We start from the raw sequence: 20069 nt of genomic DNA on the forward strand, positions 1-20069 counted from the left end.
ATAGGAAATGCAACTTTATTTTTCTTTTTTTTTTCTTTTTTCTTTTTTTTTTTTCCATTAAGAACGGTCACATACTAAGAAGAGATGGAAACTGTGCGCTGAATTAATTTTCAGGAGACATCGTTGTCATGGGCTGAGCACAAGTTCCAGATGATGACTGCGTGACACAAATCAAAGACAGTCTACTGATTTATAAGATTGACTGTATTATTATACTGGCACTCTACCATTAAAAAAGAACCAAAAAAAAGAACACTCTCTTCATCATACGCATTCTTACAGGCAAGTTCCACTGCACTCCCATACTAATAATGCTTATTACCATGCTCACATGTACACACCTATTCTGTTCACTGCCTACATAGCATCATTGCTGTTGTCAAAACTCAGACTAAGCCGTGACTGTATTTGTCATGAATAAGCATAAACACTGTCCCAGTATCGTATATGGCATGATCTATTGTTCAAAGCGTTGACCAACTGTCAGCCAAATCAGTGTGAGAAGCGAATATGCAGATGGCACTGCTTGCAGACAAGGTTGTGTCCAGACAAATTATGGCTTTGTGGCAGAATGGTCAGCTGCCACTATATAGAGAGTCCGTGAGGGTGTGGGTTGGGAACCTGTTCTCGCCCTTTCTCCCAAGTTCAAATGGAAAATCAAACTGAGTTTGATTGTTCTGAGTTTAGGTCTTTCAGTCTCAGTTCAAAGCAATGACAACTGAAGGTATCGAATAACGCCACCTCTTCCTGCTATATCAATCACTCGTTCTAAATGTGATCGACTTAGGACTTAGGCTAACAACACCGTCTGAAAGCAGTTCCTAAGATTAGAAAGAGTTCAAAATGAAGCTATGAGGTTGATCCTTAGAACAAAAGACACACCTACGGAAACCATGCGACACCTGCTTAAACTCCCTACAGTGCAGGCCAGAAACAAGTTAGAAGAGATTAAGACCTACTTCAGAGCATTAGAAAACCCTAAAAACCCACTGTATGATGCAGTCAAGGAACCAAAAGGTGGCCGTCTGGGACGAGGAAGATCATGGATGGGGCAAGCCGAAGACACAATCCAGCTAGTAAGCCGACTACAAGACCTGAAAGAAAAAAAAGAATGGGAGGAAAACCCCCAAAACCTCAATCATCTATTCAACACAGCCATTTCACCCACTCTAGGAAGACATTGTCGGGAATGGCCAGAGGGCAAAACTGATGCAGAAGTGAAGCTACTCATAGAAGAAAACAGTAAAGAAGAGGACATCATCATATACACAGATGGCTCAGTCACCAAAGACCAATCCGGTTGGGGATTCACTACGAAACAAAATGGAAAAACAATTAGGGAAGAGAATGCTGCCTACAAAGTCACAACCTCCAGCCTAACGATGGAAGCTGAAGCTGTGACACATGCTCTCCAGAAGCCATCATCTATCCATATGCCTGGAAACCAACATGCCATGATTCTAACGGACTCAATGAACATCATACAGAAAATTGACAGCAGAATGGGAAGCGAGTGGCATGAGGCAATGCGCAACTTTCAGATTAAAAAACTTACATGGTCATGCTGCCCGGGACATGCAGGTATTAAGGGAAATGAGCGAGCTGACAGACTTGCTGGTAACGCAACAACAACGATCGAGCGGCCTACATCTAGGAAAATCGGAAATCCTCAGAAAAGTCAAAGAATACTCAAAAGAACAGGTACAAGACCATCAGTCACACCATCGATCGCCTCAAAGAAATAAAGGTAGAGAGGGAGCGGCCGTAAATCTAGCATGAAAGGCAGAGCACGATGCTTTGCAAATCAAACGAATATCGGCATCATTTCCAAACCAACGTTGCGCAAATTTCTTCAAAACGGAACAGAGTCTGTGGCCTTTTCCAAATACAATAGACTGAGCAACACGCTAGACGCCATGTTCCTGGCATCAGAGATCTTTTCCCATCCCTCTTGCGGCCATTCAGTGGCAGCCTCTGTGCGTGTATGTGTGTGCGTGTGTGTGCGTGCGCGTGTGTGTAAGTGTACACGTGTCAGGAGAGCTCTGTGCACGTGCGTGTATGTGTGTGTGGGTGTGTGTAGAGGATGAGGTATGTGTGTGTATGCATGTCTGTACTGTGAGAGCAACGGAATATCGGAACGTGCGGGTGTGTATATATAATTTGTGTGTGTGTCTGTGTGTCACTGCTAGTGTACATTTATGTGTATTTGTTTGTGCTTTCATATCTGTGAAACTGCATGTTTGTTGCATATCTGTTATGCATGTGTGTGTATGTGTGAATGTGTGTCTACGTTTTACATTTATTTGATTATTTATCATCATTATTGTCTTTTATTTTATTTTCATTTATTGTTATCTTTTTTTTCTTTCCTCAAGGCCTGATTAAGCGTGTTGGGTTACGCTGCTGGTCAGGCATCTGCTTGGCAGATGTGGTGTAGTGTATATGGATTTGTCTGAACGCAGTGACGCCTCCTTGAGCTACTGATACTACTCTTGAGTTTGACACAAAAGTGACAAAGCAAATTTCAAACACTCCATGTGTTGCATGAGAGGCATGGATAAGAGAGCAGGAGTGGGAAAGGGAAAAGGTGTGAGCTTGACCACCAAGTTATCTGATGTTAGTCCGTGCAGCTCGGAGAGGATAAGAAAAGCATGCAAAAGGAAGGGAATGGAGAGAAAATGGTGAAGATGAGGAAAATGGGGGAGTTAGGAACTTTCATTATAGCACATAGTTTGTACCGAAATGTCTACAGTCTTGATAGTGTTTATTGTTCTTCTAGTTGAGTAATAAACACCCTGGACATTTGGTGTTTTTTCTTTATTTGCAACCTTGTTTGTTGAAACATTCACAACAATATAGCTATGTTTTGTGCAAACAAGAAACCAAATTATTTTGCTAAAATATACTTTGTTGTTTAACCAGCTCAAAACCATGTCTTCATTCAACAATTCCATAAATGCTTTCAATAGAAAACTCATTCCATATCCTTTCAGGAAAGCATATGATTTGTATACTTTTCACACACACACAAAATAGTTACCTGTAGAATTTTTTGTTCATTTATACACATTCTCACTTAAAATTCCCTGGCAGAGGCCCTGCAGCATGAGTATATGTTTCCCTAGCATACACACACACATGTGTAAGAGCTATCTCCTTGCCAACAAGCATCAGTGCGCATCTTGAGAAGTGACGGGGTCAATCCTTCTCTCCTGTTTCTCACATCACAACACCACAAACCAACACCACAAGGAAAGCAAAAAGAAAAATTTATTGTTATAAAAGCCATACTTGCAATAAATCATCACAGTTAAACGTGTACCCAGTACATGCAGCAGTCACCATGTGCATATCTATCCATCTGTCTCTCCTCTTATTTGTTTTGTCTTCAGCCCAAACTTTTTAAAATAATATTTAGCACATGTGAAAAAAAGATTTTTTTTCAAATACTGAATAACCCGAGCAGTCATTCATGATGAAAATCTATAGAAAATCCACTTTCAGAATTAAGCATAACTATTTACACAGCAGACTGAAGAAAAAACAGAGAGAAATAAAGCAAAGAGAATAAGTGTGCCAATAATGCATGCTTTTTCTGTTTTTCAAAATTACTTTTTAAGTGACAGCAGTCCAACTTTACATCAAAACTCATGAATATAAATAATCATCTTCTTGGTTGTCTGATGGATCTGTCAAAGACTTCAGCTGGTCATTCAGGCGTGGCAATACATGCAGCCATTCCGAGTCACCAGGAAATCATCAAGATGATGGTGATGATGATGATGATAGAAATAACAACAATGGTAATAATAATAGTGAAACAGAAGAAAATCTGCCATACCATATTTCTTTATTTCTACTCATGACCATGCAGTAGATGTCTGGTGTCTAAGCACTCAATAGCACCCAGTACCATTTCTTTGTTACTACACAGGCCAGGTGCAGTCATTGCTCTTTACCTCTTGTTAGCCAGAGGTCAAATACTGCTCATGTCCAACTACACCTATTGCCTCCCAGAAGCAATCAATGCTTTTAATCATGTTCATCTGTTGAGAAAATGGGTGTAGGTACAGATACTCTATGAGCTGCTTATCTTGTTCTTCATTTATTAAACCCCCTCTCTTCCCCATGACAAAAACGTGCTAGCTACATGTATGAATTACCAACAGGCAGATGAAAAATATTGCTTTGATTGAAACTCAGAATATATGCTAACTAGTATAATCAAATCCACAGTGAAGAATAACCTTGAATATGAAATAAAAGTGTGAAAAAGCATGGTCAGTATGAAGATGGGAACCAGATCATTTCAGTATAAATGCAGTTGTATCAGTTTCATCTCAGCACATGACAAAAGCAGTAAACGTCAAACCTGTACTCTGATGCTCCACAAAAAGAAACCTCTGAGAAAAGTCAAGGCAAATGACATCAGCAATGAGTTGACTAAATTCCCATTGACATTCACCACAACATAATTACAGGTAGTAAATGTAATCATGTTGAAAAAACAAAACAAAAAAAAACACAAAAACACAGTGAATGTTTCTCAGTCACTAATGATTTGAATTTAGGAGGAAACTGTTAATTCTTAATTGCTGGTGGAAAAAAAGAAAAAAAGAAATTAAACTTGTCAAACCTGTTAACACTTCACAATCCTCAAAAATAACTTTTAGTAGTTCATACTTATAACATGTCAATGATTCAAAATTGTAGGGAATGATTTTTTTTAGCTTAGAAAACCCACAAGCAAAGCATTTACAGGACATCTTTTGTAACCACCAAAACAACATCTTCAAAATCTACAACACCTTATGTGTATAAATAGCATGCTCTTAGTTTAAAAAGATTTTCCAAAAAATCTGCTGACTGGGCTTCTGCTTTGAATAAACTCATACTGTTTCCAAAAACTGAAATGATTTTTTTGTAGTTCCTAATACTCTGACAGAATGCTTTTCTGACAGTTGTGTGTATATCCAGTGCACCGGAGTTTATGCACCTATGTGAAAGTTAGAATATGCATGTGTCTGTCTCCACAAACCTTCATGAACTTGATGCATGCTGGACTGGCTTCTTGGTAAGATCTCCCAAGTCCAATTTGTCTTCCAAAAGTATTGATTTCTGTAGCTGGGATTTGTATATTTACAATTACATTTGCCTTTGGTGCTTTTCAGTTGTTTTCCTTCTGCTCTCCAGCAAGTCTTTTTTTCTTACTGGAATCTTCTTTTTTTTCTTTTTTTTTTCTAATGAACCAACTCAAGAAGACAGCTCTAAAAGAAGCTGTGAGATGCAATTCTTTTCTCTATGATATCAAAGACAGAAGTGTTAAACAGCAGGGGTTGCAGCACGCAGGCAAAAGAAACTGTCTCCTCGTAATTAAGTTTCTTTATAAACCGAAAGAATGTACATACATCCAAGATAATTCTAGGTACAAGAAGAAGTTGCTCAGTGTTCAGTATGAAAAACATAAAAAAAATAAAATTAAAAAAACCTTCCTCATCAACATTACTTCCCACAGAAAAAGACACAAACAAGTTTTGCAATCATGTCCATAAATATGAGCAAATCATCAAAGACTTCACTGAAGTTCACATAAATATATAACATCACAACAAACATGGAAAAAACAGAGCGGCAAAAGCATAGGTATGTTTCCAAAATCTGGACAGTAAAGCAAATAAAATAAAGATATAATAAATGACAACCCAACCATACTTTCTCTAGGTCTTTAAAAACACACACACACACAAAACACGGAAAAAAGAAAAAACAATACACAGCCCAGAATATCCAATTCATCAAACATATTTCTCTCCAGCATGTGACCTTCAAAATACCACACAATAGAAGCACAGTCACAGACTTTTCCCCATTAATGTATGCAGATCTTCATTGCTCACAAGATACAAATCAGTAGATCATTGTAGTAATTCACAGATCAGAAGCAGTTGAGATTCAATCATTCAGGCACTGAATAAAAGACATCAAAGCCAAAACACAAAATGCAACAAGAACAGAATCATTTGAACACTTATGAGAGAGTAAGCCCGGCAAGATGCAGTGAAAGACCCTTTTCATTTAATCTATACCAAGATGCAAAAAATATCATCATTATTGTTAAAAATTCCAAGTTCTTTTTGTCAATTACAAATGTAACATACCATCCAACTCAGACTACAAAGACTGTGTATTTCAGCTACCTTAAGCTTAAGAACATTCTATTCAACATATTTTTCAGGCCTGAGTGAAGTTCATGACTGTACAAAATAGTTTTGAAACTGAAGAATTTATGCAATGATATTTACAAAAAGCCTTGATGTGGAAGCATTAATAAGGTCTCTTGATGTTGGCAAGGAATTATAAGTAACTTTTGTGTGTACCTAAAAAAACAAAAAACAACAGTTTATCAACTATTATCTACTTTGCAGAGATTATCTATAACTCAGTCAAACCCTTTGATATTATCATTTATAACTCATAATCATTTAAGGTTATTTCAATCTTTGAAGTTGGAAATTGGCCCAGCAAACAACCAATTAAAAAAAAATTAAGTGCAATAATCTATAAAATAAAATAAAAAGAATAAAAAAACAACAACAGTGGCTGATTTTGCTAATACATCCATCCTAAGAGTAACACCCAGAATATGTTTCAAAACTGCATAGTTCACAACTTCATCATCCATTTTCATTGGTTGCAAGACAGCTTTCTTCAAATAGTTTCTAACAATGAAGACACAGGGCATTTTTCTTAACCTAAAATTTCTTAATCAATTCAAATGATCTGTATGAATGTATCCAGAGGACTAAATATGCCCACATACTTGACTAAGGAGGAAGGTGGCAGAATGGTTGATGCTTTATCTGGCAATAGTTTTCATGACAGCATGGGTTCAGTTGCCACTCTCATCCTTTCTCCCAAGTCTGACTGGAAAATCAAACTGAGTGTCTAGACATTTGGATGAGACGATCAGCAGAGGTTCCGTGTGCAGCACACACTTGGCACACTAAAAAATATTCTGCTGAAGAAATCCACTCTGATAGGTACACAAATATACACATGCACTCAGGGCCTGACTAGCGGGTTGGGTTTTGCATCTGCCTTACAGAAGTGGTGTAGCGAATAAGAAACTGTCTGAACGCAATGATGCCTCCTTGAGAAACTAAAACTGAAAAACTTGATTGACAATATTGGTAAGTACTACATCTGTCATAGAAAAGGGGGAGTGGGGGAAGCTGTGACAAGCATAAACTGATCACATTTGTTTTCAGTTTACAGTGACTTGTGACTTGTATCACAATAAATGATTGTTCATGATTCATGTAAGGCATTGACATGACCAGATACTCTTCTCCTGTGTGTCTTATACCATCATTGTTATCCAAAGCAAATATAAGTCACGCAAAATGACATCTGCAAACCATTACCTACCATATTAAAGAAACACACAGAAGATTCAAAGCGTAAGACAAAAATTCCTGAGAGAGCTCTCTCCCACTATATTTGGGAGAGAAACTCTGAAGATCAATGAACCAAAGAATTAGACTATGGTTTTTATCAAAAATGCATGATAATGATGTTGACAAAAAGAAAAACATGTCCAAACAAGAAAAAGAAGCATCATCTAGTTAAGTCAAGTGATCAGCAAAGCAAATAAGGCACTACATAGATCCACAACATAAACACAAATACATACTCCCCACCCTATCGCTTATTCCCCTCAGTGACTTACAGGTGTATGCTGGAGTGAGTGCAGTTCTCATCAAGCATCTAGATCATAGCAAAAGTTGGAGATTATAATTTTGGTATAAAGGTTATCTCAAATACAAAAAGATCATTGCAGAAACAGGCAGATGAACAGATAGGGCAAGAAAAAAAGAAGACAAATGCACTACCCTTCTTGCCTTCCACCTCTTTTACCTTCACCACACCACCTGTCCCTCCCCATATCTTAATCCCAAAACCTCTGACTGACCCCCAACACACATTTGGAAAGTGGCCAAAAGAAGTTACAACAACTGGCAAGCAAGTATGCTACCAAAGTAGTTCTGAAGCTTCTCTTGTTATTTCCCTGCATTTCTGCTGCTGAATTATTTGCAATCTGAATGTACATAATGGTCTTCTTCCTTCACTTCATAAATCCTGAGGAAAAAATTGTCAATGAAAAATCTCTTAGGTCAATGCTCCATGAAGTATTTACTTTTACAAATGCACTAAAAACCGAGTGATAATACTCCTAGTAAGCGCTGTTTAACAGAAGCATACAGTACAACACAATTCCATAAAAATTCTAATACTTCAAACATGTTCATAAAAGGCTTGCACAGAAGGTAATTAAAATTTTAAAACATCAGCATCATGACAGATTCACAGAAAGAACAAAGAAAAATAAATCTTACACATTTGCCTTTCTTGCTGAACTCAGATTATTGCTGAATAAAGATTCGTAATTAAAGGGGAAGGGAGGAAAGAAAGGTATGAATATTTTGAAAGCTGAACATGCCACATCGTCTGTGCAATAATGCAGAAATGTTATTTCATTAGCTGAAATGCAATAGCACAGCATCAAGATTAAGCAGAACATAAAACAAATCAAATTGTGCAATATGAAAGACATCATTATTGTAACAACAAAAAAGTGTGTTCACTTGGCACTTGACCTCCATTACTAGGCTTCTCAGGTTAAAATTGTCAAATCCCTATGTGAACAAGCATTTCTGTTTTCACACAAGAAAATCTCTGCAGATGGACACATGGAAGCTTAACACAGTATAAAACACACTGATTGTACCAGACATCCAACCACTATGTTTTTTCTCACAAAAACACAATGCGTGCTGAACATAAGCTCGAATCAGAACTTTAAAAAGAAAAAAAAAGAAAAAAAAAAAAAGATCCAGGCAACAGCATTTTAGTCAGAAGCAGGAGTGCAAGCAAGAGAAAAAAAAAAAAGCAAACAGTAGTATCAAGGACACATAAAACAGACAGAAGACACATACTTAGAAAGAATCTGTGTCTGTACATTCCAAATAAAACAAACATGTTTAAACAAAGAAAAAAGAAATAGAAATACACATATATATATATAAAAACAACATTAAGGAAGCCTTCAGAACTTGCATGACAAACAGGAAAAAAGTGGAGAGGAGGCTTGTGGGTGAGTAAGCAAGACAAGAGACCCAAGACTGGTGAGAGCAAGAGAGACAATGACTCAGAACCTGCATAATACGATTCCCATCTGCATTTATCATCACAATAGTCATACACAGCCTTTAAAATATGTCCAGGAACATGCGCCACAACAGACACAGACAGTAAGCACACATTTACAATCTGTATACCTCTCCTCTCCACTTTCCTCTCTGTGCTATGGATGCACAAAGGTCTCTTGAATACACAGAAATGCCATATAAGCAATGATCCTTCCAGAGGTTGGGCCCAACAAGGGCGTCTGTTCATTTCTCAGTAAGGCCTCACAAATGCACGAGCAATACTTGTGCCCCCTCAAACATCTAAAGGACCAAGATGTGAGAATGGAAGGAAACTCAAAAGGGTAATTTTGTGCTTGCTGATGGAACTAATATCTATTTCAGGACATGTCAGTTTCTGGTGTCACTCTGAGTTCTTTTTTTGACTTGTTAAAATTCCTTCACAAATCTTTTCTATAGTTAATTTGTTCTAAATCTGCTAGCGCCTTCATCCCTTTCATGTGAATAAACGTGCTTCAGACCTTACTGAACAGTGACAATGACTGAAGGATCTTTATACTTGGCTGCCTTCTGCACATAAACAGAACCTCCAGGAATTGAGCTACATGCTCGTTATGTGGATGGATGTATTGTCCTCCCACCCTACCCAATACCCCTCCACCACCCTCCTCTCAAAGGCCACCCACCCCCTGCCTCACTCAAAGTGGTGGCTTTGGAAACTATAGAAGCCTGGTGAAACAGTCGCTACAGGCACAGCAAAGCTAAAGAGGGATAAGAAGGAACGCAGAAACTTCTCCCATAAACTTTGTTTTCTACACACCAACATGTGTCCCACATGAACTGGATGAAGGCAGCTGTCTAAGCAGATGAGAAAGGAAAAAAACACAAGTGAAAACAAGAACACCTACGTACTTAATCCAATACTTTACTCCTTTTTTTCTTTCCAGGAGTTACGAATTTAAGACAATTCTCAAGAAGATCCAAACCTACTTTATTAAAGCTTCCTTAATAAAGAAAATGAAAATTAATTTTCTGTCCAGAAATTATTAATAATCTCATTTTCCATATAAAAATCACAAGTCACACAAATATTATGTTTCTTCTGTCTCTTTCCTTTTCCTTAAACAAAAGGATATCATTCAATAGTGAGAAGAGAGAGAGAAGAGACAGAGAAAGATTAGTGAGAGAAAAGTGTAGGAGAGAGCGAGACACACACACACAGACTGGCCCCTAAAGAAAATGTTCTTCTCTTGTACAAATACAGCCCTGCTGCTGTGCACGGGCGAGGCAACCCTCACAAGAAAGGGTTGTAGCTGGTGTTCTGTGGCTGTAGAGGCTGGGCAGCTGTGTTCATGGGCATCAGTGGTGCCGGCAGTGCTGTGGCCTGGGCTGGCTGGGAGAACCCTGGGGTCATCTGGGCCATTCCTACCCGCTCCCCGCTCCCGTTGTGGAAAGGGTTGTTGGAGGTGGGGGCCGGGGCTGGAGCAGCAAAGGGGTTGTTGCCTGAAAATAAGGTCACACCAATAAACAATTTACCTGTGTATTAAAGGTTAAAAGGTTGAATGACCTGGTGTCTGAGACTCAGCCTAGCAGGGTGGGGCCCAAACCTCTCTTTCCGCTGTTTTGACCCTCCCCAAATGAAGTGAGGTACCCCGGGAACACTGAAGAAGAAGTGAGGTACCCATTCACACCTGGGTGGGGTGAGGAAAAATGAGGACAGTGCCTTTCCCATGGACACAACACCATGCAGAAATGGGGCCTCAAACCCTTATCACTGGTGAACAGAAGTCCAAAACCTAACCCACTCTACCATGGTGCCTCCACAGTTCAGATCAGTTTCTCAAGGAAGCATAACTGTGTTCTGACAAATCCAGATATATGTTTCACCACGTCTGCTAAACAGATGCCTGACCAGCAAAAAACTCACTGTGTTTAGTAAGGTCTTGACAGATGATAAAATAATATAAACTAAGAAAAATAAATAAATAAGAAGTAAATAGATAAAAATAAACAAAACAAAAAAACTAAATAAACAAATAAAACAAAAGAAAAAAATGTATATCAATAAGAAAAATTATAAACAAATAAACACACACACACACACACACATTACACCTCCACAAACCTATTATGCCAACCTATTATTTATATTTTATGTATAAAACAATACATGAGCATGCTTGGTGAAAAACATCTATTTACATGCTGGCTTACATGGTTAAGTCAGCATGCTTTAATACCTCCTTGAATCCTCACATGTTCCTTTAAATGTTAATTGTGATTCTACAGCTTTTGCTGCTTTGTGTATTCATTCTTGTGAGGATGTGTGGAAAGGGCTTCCAGCATTGACAATTATACCACATGTGGTGTCCATAGAGGTAGCAGTTCCTGAAAAAATGCGACTGGTTGAAGTTTGCACTCACACTCAACACACACACACACAATCATTATCACTTTGCTTGCCCATGTTTGCATGGACTCACATTGTTTTCCCCATTCTATGTTATAAATGTATTCACAAATCTGCCCCTTCCTATCTCTGTGGCTGCCTTCACATCTACACCCCATCTCACTCTCTACGATCTGCTTTGGATCCACTCTGTTTACACATACCTAGATTCAAACACTCCACTGTTGGCCGCTGCTCTTTCTTTCTGGACCTTGCATTTGGAGTGAGCTCCCCCCTTCACTTCATCAGGTCTCTGCACTCGGCTCTTTCAAGTCTGGCCTTAAAACCCACCTCTTCCCATGATAGCCTCCCTCCCCTTGTTTTCAGTTTTTTCAGTCTAGAGTTATGCATACATGTGACGGACTGGTGTGACAGCGCTTTGATTTGTCTCTGCACAAGATTTAGCACTACATAAATACCAATTATCATAATTATTGTTAGTACGCCAAAGCACACTGCATGTAATTAATGCATGCATCATGATACATTCTCAGTCATCATAGTCTGAACATCTACTGTTTGAAAACAATGAAACAAGTTACATTCATGTGTATCATTTGAGGAAAGTAGTGCGCGTTTTTTCTTTTTAATCCACTAACATTATTCATTTGCATGCTTTGCGCAGTTATCAGTTTATTGATTTCTTAAGTTATCATGAATTCAATCATTCACTGATTCCACCAGAAGAACTGCGCAGACTTCAGCTTGCTGACTCCACCATGTCTGCATGGCCAGCCTTGCCAGCCCTCAGCTCCAACTGGCAGACCAATGTGCTGACCCAGCAGCATGACAGACTGACCTGCAGGAAGGGTGTCCTGCATCAACGGGTGATGGACCCTAAGCGTGGGGTGTCTGAGCAGCTGGTGCTTCCCAGCAAGCTCCGCCTCCAGGTCCTATCATCGATACGCCACCGCACTGGTCACCAAGGCTTCCAGCAGGCTGCAGAAATGCTGCAGCCCCAGGTCTACTATCCTGGCATGTACCACGACATGGAGCAACACTTCTCCAGTGGCCCATCCAACAGCAACACCACCCAGCCTGCCTGCATCCAGACCCAGTCTGTGGGAAACAGGTCAGTCCCATCCACTGCAGCAGCACCAAGACGTCGCAGACAGCACAGATGCAGACGGAGGCGCCACAGCACCACACCTGATGCTGTGGTCCCACGGGTGTCCCCATCTGTGCTCAGCCCTACACCGCAGAGGTCCAGTCAACAACTACCACCTGTTGTCATACCAACTCACCCGGTCCCACTGCACCACCATGGCGACAAAGTGTCTGACACTGACACTGACAGTGGTGTGTGGCTGGTCAGGCCCAGACCTACATGGAGTCTCCCGTCGGACTGATGGATGAGTAGGCAGGCAGGCTTATTTGTCAGTGTGTGTCCTCATATGGGAGAAGAGGCCGATTCTGGATGTGCAGCACTTCCCACAGGTGTTGCAAGGGAAAACGCCTCCAGAAGTTGAGTCCTGCTTCCTTCGCTCACACTTCTCCTTAATGGCAAGCGTTCTCTTGTTTTCAAACGGCCCAGACCTAGACCCAGGACATCAACCCTGCAAGCTGCACCAGAGCTGCCTCCACTACCAGCTCCTACACCAAGAAGGTCCCAACGACTGACCTCTAAAACTGTAAACTCTGTTATGCAGGACTGAAAGGAAATTTTCTTCCTAAAATTACGTTTAATAACACATACTTAAAGAAATATTTTACAGCCAGAACAGTGACAATACAAAAATGAACAGTCATGATGCCAATACTCATGTTGTTTGTTGTTGTTGTTGTTTTTATCTCACTAAACTCAAGCAGTGCTTCATATTTTATTTGACATGTCATTCCTGTATATACCGTAATTTTGTTTTCATTTTCAGATATTTCTACAAAATTTATGTTTTATGTTTTTTAATTCTCTTCTTGCTTAACCTGTGATCTAGCTTGTCACTAGGTCTTAGCAATGCAAAGTATGTCTACACACATGCTCTCATAATTTATGTTGTTATGATTTATGCTATTATACATGTGTGCTACTCTACATGTACACATATCTGTGTTGATACATAGATTTACGGGCACAAAAATAAATGCTTTCCAATTTCATAGTGTATTTACCTAATTGGGACACTTTCTCTATATCAAAGTATTCAAAGTTAACTTGGGATGCATAGGACTAAGTTCAAATCCATAGCTTAACCTGGCTAATGCCACTTTGAATACAGAACTAGGGTGTTGTTCATAAGAATGTTGCAGTCACTCCAAATTTCACTTGGCTATCTGTTATCAGCTAAATTATCTCCCTTTATCTACTCAATAATTCTTGTTGATGCTCAGCAAAGTCTGCTCACAAGAGTTACTTTTAATGAACCATTGCAGATGATGGATTTCAAAAGATGGGGGGAGATGTGGCCAAGTGTTCAGGTACTTTCACTGACTGTTTACCACACAAGCTATGGCAGACGCCTTTTTCACAACTAACTTGCCGGTCTTCAATGACTCACTCATAATGTGTGATGCCATTCCCAGTTTGAATACAAAACCCATTCTAAACCTATTCTCTAAACATCTATTAAATCAAGTCTCTGTATCGTTCACTGCAAGCAGTGTGAGTGTGTGTGTGTGAGTGTGTGCGTTGTCCCAGAGGCCAAGATCTCCTACGTATCAGTGTAAGTACTGCATGTAAAATGTGCTGATGATTTGTAAATTGTATTCTTCGACACAGTACTTGTGTTCATATGAGTATGTTGATACTGCTTTGTTCAGTTATTGCTTTGACATGTAGTCACAGTTTGGCTATGATTGATCCAGAAAATTGCCATGTTGTCATATGCTCGTAGCAGTATTCCATTTAATTCTTTTCAACATCACAGTCAATGACGTCTCTGGACACTGATAGTTTGTTCGAGAATGTTCTTGTGAATGACGCATCTCTTCTCATTTGCTGTCACTGATGATGGTTAGGTTACTTATCCCGCTTCAGCAGTGGAGATTTTAAATGTTGAGCACATGCTTAGCTATACTTAGCTATATTTGGCTTTGATGCAAAAAATAAACTTGTGTAAGTTCATTCACCACTTAATGGTTAAGCCATGACAGTTCTTCCTAAATGATTACCGTCCTGTTGCCCTTACTTCAATAGTGATGAAATGCTTTGAACAAATTGTCCTCCGTCATCTTCTTTCTTTAACTGAACAGCAGCTTGACTCTCTTCAGTCTGCTTATAAAGCACACAGAAGTACTGACGATGCTATCCTAACTCTCCTTCATAATGCTTTCCTTCATTTGAATAACACAGGATCTTTTGTTTGTATCCTTTTCGTTGACTTCTCTTCTGCTTTTAACACAATACAACCTCATCTCCTTGCCCTCAAACTGCTAGGCTTGGATGTTGATCCGAAGCATACTCTTTGGATAGTAAGTTTTCTTCTCAACAGAACTCAGTCCATCCGCTTTCATTCTGCCCACTCTTCTCTAAACTCTACTTCTACTGGTGCACCCCAAGGTACAGTGCTGTCCCCTGTTCTACTTACACTGTACACAAATGACTACACAAATGACTGTCATAAAATATTCTGATGATTCAGCTATTGAAGATCTGTCCAACTCTTATGCTATTTATTTCAGTGAAATTAAAAAGTTCTGTTCTTGGTGTGAGGAAAACTATCTGGATCTCAACATATTGAAAACAAAAGAAATGTTTACAGATTTTCGGAAAGACCCCTTGCCTGTAGCTAACATTGTTATTGATGGTCAAACAGTGGAGAGGGTCAATGAATATAGATATTTAGGGACCATCTTAGACAATAAGCTTGTTTTTGACAGAAATGATGATTCCATTCATAAGAAATGTCAATCTAGAATTTTTTGTTTCCAGAAGCTTAGAAATGTTGGTATAAATTCAACTATTCTTCAAAGTTATTATCGATGTTGTATCGAGTCCATGCTCACAGTTTCATTTATGTGCTGGTATGGAAGTGTGGGAGTGAGGAGTAAGCCTGTTTTGAATGATGTCATGAGTGTATGCAGTAAAATTGTGGGAGTGAAACAAGCTAGTATGCAAGAGCTGTATGAAAGTCGAGTGGTTAAAAAAAGCAGGCAGATAGCAACTGATGACACCCATATTTTAGCAAAGTATTACGAGCTATTGCCATCAGGACGACGCTATAGAACTTTTAAGTTGAAATCCAGAGCTCTGAAGACTTTAATTCCACGTTCAATCCACCTTTTAAATTCTTGAGAACTGTGTGTGTGTGTGTGTGTGTGTGTGTGTGTCTGTGTATTTGTGTGTGTGTGCGCGCGGGCGTACGCGCACTCTCATGTGAGACATGTGAAAGTCCATGCATGACAGGTTGTACCTTGTTCTAGTTGTGTGTGTGTGTGAGTGTGTGTGTGTGTGTGTGTTTACTGAGCTTAAAAACGTGACAATTGGTTATTATGAATGTGCAATATGTAGGATGAAAAATGTGCAATATGCAGAATGAATGTACAATAGAATATGTCTAATGCTAACGTCCATATTCTAAATATATTTCTGTTAATAATTACGATGTAATAATTAATTGCAATGTTTTCAAAGCGAATATGTGAAATACTTTTATTTCAGAACATATATTGATTACTCTTGTTTAATCAAGTAAACAGCGTGTGTTGGGTGGGTGTGGGGTGGGTGGGTGTGGGTGTGTGCTGTTTATCTGGTTGTGGTTTTCCGCAATTTATCTTTATTCTTATCTGTCTATTATAATCAATGTGCAATATAGTAGGCTATGCTTATAATTATATTCAAAATAATGTTTCTTAATTCTTTCTGTTTTTACATTAAGAATACCAGTTATTACCTGCAGTGTGTGGATATATGTATGAAATGGTGTATGTGATATTTTTTACATTTGTGTCTTCGTAATATTCGTAAAAGCTGTTGTTGACTTTTGCAGTTATGGTCCCCATATTGTTTACTTGTCTATGTTGTGATAATGCACCTGACCAAATTTCTCCAGTTGGAGATAATAAATTTATTCTTATTCTTATCTTTTGTGTTGTGTACTGACTGACTATCTGGTCTCCTCAGTTTGCCAGTAATATACCAAAGCCACTGATTCTATTATCTTATTATTCACGAATCATTTTACATGCTGATATCAGTTATGCTGCTACAGTGTTTCATTGATTCTTAGTACTCTAAGATATGTGTAGTATTTTGTTGTGGTGATTACAAGAAAGTGTTGTTGTGATATCAGTTATTGGTTAAAACCAAATGGTATGTATCACAGTCTGTTCATTGTAATTTAGCAGTTATGCTCTCTCTGATACGGTTTACTTCAGTATAGTGCTACATAACTGATTCATTTGAGTCACTTTGACACAGTATAAGCTTTACCTAATCTATACTGTCAGTGTACTTTCACTAAGTCAACTTACCTTTAACCACTTTATCTACACTATTCAAATGTATTTGAAATGTCATTTGATGCCAGTGTTTGGTCTTCACACATATGCATTATCTTATCTTATGTTGTTGCTTATCCCAAACCAAGTGGTAGTCTTTCCATGTAATATGTACACATGTGCTTTACTATTCACTTGTGCCGACATGCTGTGCTTAGGGTACGTTCACACTAGGCTGTAACCACGATCTAACCAAATGGTTACATTGAGGGATGTAACTACCATGAGACAAACTCTAGATTTTTCATACAGCATGTGTGAACGGAAAGCGTCTAACCACTGTCTAACTATTAGGCTCCGCCCCTTTTCCCGCGCGTTTTTTGACTGAGAGCAGCAGTTCTCGCTGGCTGGCTGGGTTTTGTTTTGCGCTGAAGTTAGACTGGTGGCATCTAACTACCGTTGTAACTTCGTTCTAACTTGAACAAGTTACAAGCCAAGTTACAGGGGTGCTGTGGCTGAGGCGTCATGTACAGATTGGGGTATACTTTTGTTTTCTGTGGTTCCCGTGGGTTTCCATGAGGTGGGGGGTCTTGAGGTTGTGCATCTCCACCAGCCTGCTGTGACCTGCTGCAACCTGTTGGAACTTGGGTCTTGTAACTCCCTTGTAACTCCCTTTGAAAGTATAAAAAAAACCCTTGTTTCAGGGGGGTCTCTTCATTCCATCTTGACCTGTCATCATGAATCGTGGATTCGTGTAGATGCAGCAAGAAGAACGAAAAAAAATGACAGTCAGCCAGCTTAAATACATTCACACTGTAACTGATCAAGTTACAACACGCGTCGATGTAACTCACTATAACTGACCCCAGCCATGCAAAGAAGGTTGCAATCACTTGCAGTCGGTTAGATGTGTCGGGCCAGACAATATGCATACCGCATGCAGCGTGCGTGCAAGGCATGCTATTTTGTTTTGACGTCGGAGTTTTTTTCAAACTCGGCTCCGCCTCTGTTTTCTGCTCTAACTCACTGGAACCGACGGGGACTAGTGTGAATGCCTTTGTAACCGTTTATAACTTGATCGGGCGATGTAACCTCGAAAATTTTTTATCTCCCGAGTCATATTTTTGGGGGCCATCTAACCACCTGTCTAACCAAAAATCGGGTCTTCCCGAAAAATCGTCTAACCGATGGGAACCCACTGCAACCAAAAATTCGTGGTTCCAGTGAGTTAGAGAGCGATGTAACCATTTGGTTAGATCGTGGTTACAGCCTAGTGTGAACGTAGCATTAATGACCTTTGTTTATTTGTGTCATTCCAGGCACTGTTTTCTCTATTCTCTTCTTCTCATCTTTATTACTTACTTAATATTGTAATAAAACCATAGAAAACCCTTTTGTGACTGGCCTCTACATGTTACTGGCCTGCACAGGGATTCTTTTCTATCCTTTAGTAAATTAATCAGTTAGTTCTTTTGTACCATCCCCTTTCAATAGAACAATACTACTCGGGTACTCGGCTACATATATAAAGCTTCGCATTAAAAAAAGAAAAAAAAGAAAAGAAAAAGTCTTCAAAGCAGATTCGAATGACAGCTATACGGGTTGAGAATTATTGGTTTTATACACTACGCTAACACTGGTTCAATGATGATGTTACAAAATTATTATTTTAGCATGTTCTTTTAGCGGAATAAATTGACAACGATAATCAAAGTGATAATGCCATTTAAATCATGTTATCTTGGTATATCTCTGGCAATTAAGAATTTCTTTCAAGTCCAAGGTAAAGCAGACAATCCCATCACCTAAAACACACAAATATGTGTCTGGTTTTTTTTGTTTTGTTTTTTTATAGATCTGCAGAGATCCGCGTTCAACAACTTCTCTTTACACTCACTGAGAAACTACGACACCGTCCATTCAATTTCTCTTTTCTGTTTATTTTAGTTAATTCTGTATCCACTTTAAAACATTCATATGCAGTAAACATATCAATGATTATCTAAGAAATTCCATTCAGCTGTAAAGGAGAAGTTGCCATCGCGTCAAGCTTTGCAACATGTTTTGTCAAGATCTGCACAGACCTGTGTAGACAAGGCTGACCTTAACTCAGTGAAACGGTCAATTCCAATTTTCTTTTATGTTCATTGTAGTTAATTCAGTGTCAACTTTAAAATATTTGTATGCAGTAAACACGTCAATAATGTAGTTAGCGTCACTGTGTATGTTCTTTCCAGATTTTTTTTTTTTTTTTAATTCCTAACAAGAGAAAACAAGGTCATGGCGTCTTCTTACCAGACATTGCCTTCCTTCGGGCAGCTGCAAAGGGGTAGCAGTGTTATCAGAATCCAGAAAGAGCATCAAGGAAATAAACCATTAATGATTTGGAAATACGGCTAAATTCGGGAGACATACAGCCTATTATTGGTATGACTTTGAAGATTTTTTTCCTACTATGTTTAACCCTTTGAGCCCTGACCACAGCTTTACCGGTGGTAGAGAAAAATGACATAATGCCTAGCCACCGGTTGAGCGGTGCGTAAACACTTGTGTCATGTTTTGCTACTGGCTGACTTATACTGAAGAGCCAATCAGAAAAACTGTAATATTCTGACGTCAGCGAATGTAGTACCAACATGGCCGCGCCTTTTCACTGTGTTTTGTGCATGTGCTTTGGATAAAAAAAAGATCGATTTCAATATAAGTCAACCAATAGCAAAACATGACACAAGTGTTTACGCACCGCTCAACTAGTGGCTAGGCATTATGTCATTTTTCTCTACCACCGGTAAAGCGGTGGTCAGAGCACTCTTTTCATATCTGCCGTGACACATTAAATACCAATTATTTGCAAATTTTGGCTCAGGAGCTCAGGCAGAAGGATTAAAATTGCTCAGGAACTCTGGGTTCAAAGGGTTAAGCCAAATTCAGTATTGGCAGACAAAGTATTTCCAGAGAAAATGGCAATTTCAGAGTTTACCACAGACAGAAAGACAGACAGACAGACACACACACACACACACACACACACACACACA

General features: G+C 39.0%; 1 protein-coding gene across 3 annotated transcripts in view; it reads right to left on the minus strand.

Moving 5' to 3' along the window:
• Nucleotides 1-3252: 3252 nt before the first annotated feature.
• Nucleotides 3253-20069, minus strand: part of LOC143292500 (epsin-2-like) — a 28298-nt gene continuing 11481 nt past the window's right edge. For all 3 annotated transcript variants that reach the window (XM_076602843.1, XM_076602841.1, XM_076602840.1), the window contains one exon: nt 3253-10709. In XM_076602843.1, the coding sequence (XP_076458958.1) occupies nt 10501-10709 (209 nt within the window). In that variant the 3' untranslated portion in view covers nt 3253-10500. The remainder of the gene's footprint in view (nt 10710-20069) is intronic.

This window comes from Babylonia areolata, chromosome 18 (assembly GCF_041734735.1).
Source record: "Babylonia areolata isolate BAREFJ2019XMU chromosome 18, ASM4173473v1, whole genome shotgun sequence".
Classification (NCBI taxonomy): Eukaryota; Metazoa; Mollusca; class Gastropoda; order Neogastropoda; family Buccinidae; genus Babylonia; species Babylonia areolata.